The sequence below is a fragment of the Tribolium madens genome, unplaced genomic scaffold (genome assembly GCF_015345945.1).
Source record: "Tribolium madens isolate multiple individuals breed KSU strain unplaced genomic scaffold, Tmad_KSU_1.1 Scaffold_19;HRSCAF=116;Tcas5.2_LG9, whole genome shotgun sequence".
In the NCBI taxonomy this organism is placed as follows: Eukaryota; Metazoa; Arthropoda; class Insecta; order Coleoptera; family Tenebrionidae; genus Tribolium; species Tribolium madens.
The window spans coordinates 17,132,965-17,134,616 of record NW_025400983.1 but is presented as its reverse complement, the minus strand read 5'-3'; the positions used below and the strand labels follow the sequence as shown (position 1 = coordinate 17,134,616).

The 1,652-nt window shown below is 29.1% G+C and overlaps 1 protein-coding gene across 1 annotated transcript; it reads left to right on the top strand.

Annotated features, from left to right (window-relative positions):
* Positions 1-439: 439 nt before the first annotated feature.
* On the top strand, positions 440-1,046 carry LOC123015443. The gene is made up of 4 exons (XM_044415171.1): positions 440-556; positions 604-714; positions 783-935; positions 981-1,046. Exons 1-4 carry the CDS (start codon positions 467-469, stop codon positions 1,044-1,046), a joined length of 420 nt encoding a protein of 139 aa, XP_044271106.1. The 5' UTR covers positions 440-466.
* The last annotated feature ends 606 nt before the right edge of the window (positions 1,047-1,652 follow it).

The following is a 1,652-nucleotide window of genomic DNA, read 5'->3' as shown; positions in this document are numbered from 1 at the left end:
GCTCGAGAGAAAATGTCAGATCATAAACATTTGTATATCATGCATTCTGCTTCTTCTTTTATGTTCTGTTATTGTCAACTATCCATATTTTGGAAATCAGAGAGATTATGTCATTTGTATTCAAGTTTTTGAAGAATATTTTGGCGATTGGTCGTTTATTCCTTACTATTGTTATTTCATAGGAATTCCATTTTTATCTTATTGTTATTTTAAAATTTGCTTTATTTTTGTTTATGGAATTTTAGAAGTACAGTTACAATTCTTCCTACTTGAAGAATATTTGTTTGAAACATATCAAGTGGATTTTTTGAAACATGGTAAAAATTTACATGATATTAGATATCAAGAAAAAATTGGAAAATCATTACGTCTTTGTATTACACACCACATTGCCTTAAAAAAGTATTAAATTTCTCATTTTAATAAAAGCAATAATTTGAAATAAATTATTTATAGATTGGTGAAAATGATTTTGAATCTTACACTAATAGCTATGCCGTTTTTTCTGCTACTTGGGGTTTTTCTTCTTATTAGTTGTTTTGCGTTCATCATAAATGTAAGTTTATTACAAATATTAAAAATTAAAAAAAAAATAAATTGTAGTTTACGGACACTATGAGCAACATTTTAAAAATACGAATATTAATGTTAGTTGCATGTACTTTGTGTATCAGCATTTTGTTATGTTGGATTGGTCAACAACTGATAGATGTGGTATGTAACAAGATTAACTTTTTTGTGCATGCGTTATTAGTTATTTTTCAATAATTTCATTATTTTAGACGAACGATATTTTCCTTACTTTGGTTGGAGCACCTTGGTATTTTTGGAATATTAATAACATCAAAATTCTCTTAATGTTTATAATGAATTGTATTAAAAATGAAAATATTGTTTTGGCTGGGATTTGTGTAGATTACAAACTTATTGTTACGGTAAGTGCATCTTGACTTGTATTTTTACGTTAATATTTATTTCAGGTCTTACGAATCTCCGCCTCATATGCTCTAGTTTTGATCAAGCTTCGCAAAAGTAGTCTCGTTTGAAACAACCTATAATAAATAGTAGATTTTTTAACTTGTAATGAATAAAGGTGGTTTACTATCGAGTGAAAACAGATTGATTTACGAAAGTTATCTCGAGATAGCTAACCACTTTTCTTACGAGTTGAATATGCAATTTTTTTGTATCCTTTACGAAAAACGTGGAAAACTTAAGAATATTTTAACAAAAATTGTTTTTCTTCGATCTTCAACATAGTTGCATATTGTATTAACGCATGTTAAATCTCATATTTATTTGTTTGTATGGTTGTGTTGCTAACGAGTTTTCATCGGCAAATCCTGTCGGACTTGCAAATGTTTTGTAGAAGTAGTCGTTGGGACAGCCGCTCGCCTCTCATTTATAACTCATATTCAATTCAAAATTTAAAGTTGATCTTACATATAAATCAGTATTCTTCTTCTTCTTGGATCTTCTTGGTATGGAAACGATGAACAAAAACACGATTAGCCCGTCACACCAAACTTTTATTTTAATAGCACAACGCGTTTCGACCACAAAGTGGTCATCCTCAGGTGAGAATAAAACTAACTAATTTAACAATGGTAATGCCTTATATACTAATTTTCCGACTTTCACTTTCCCTACCC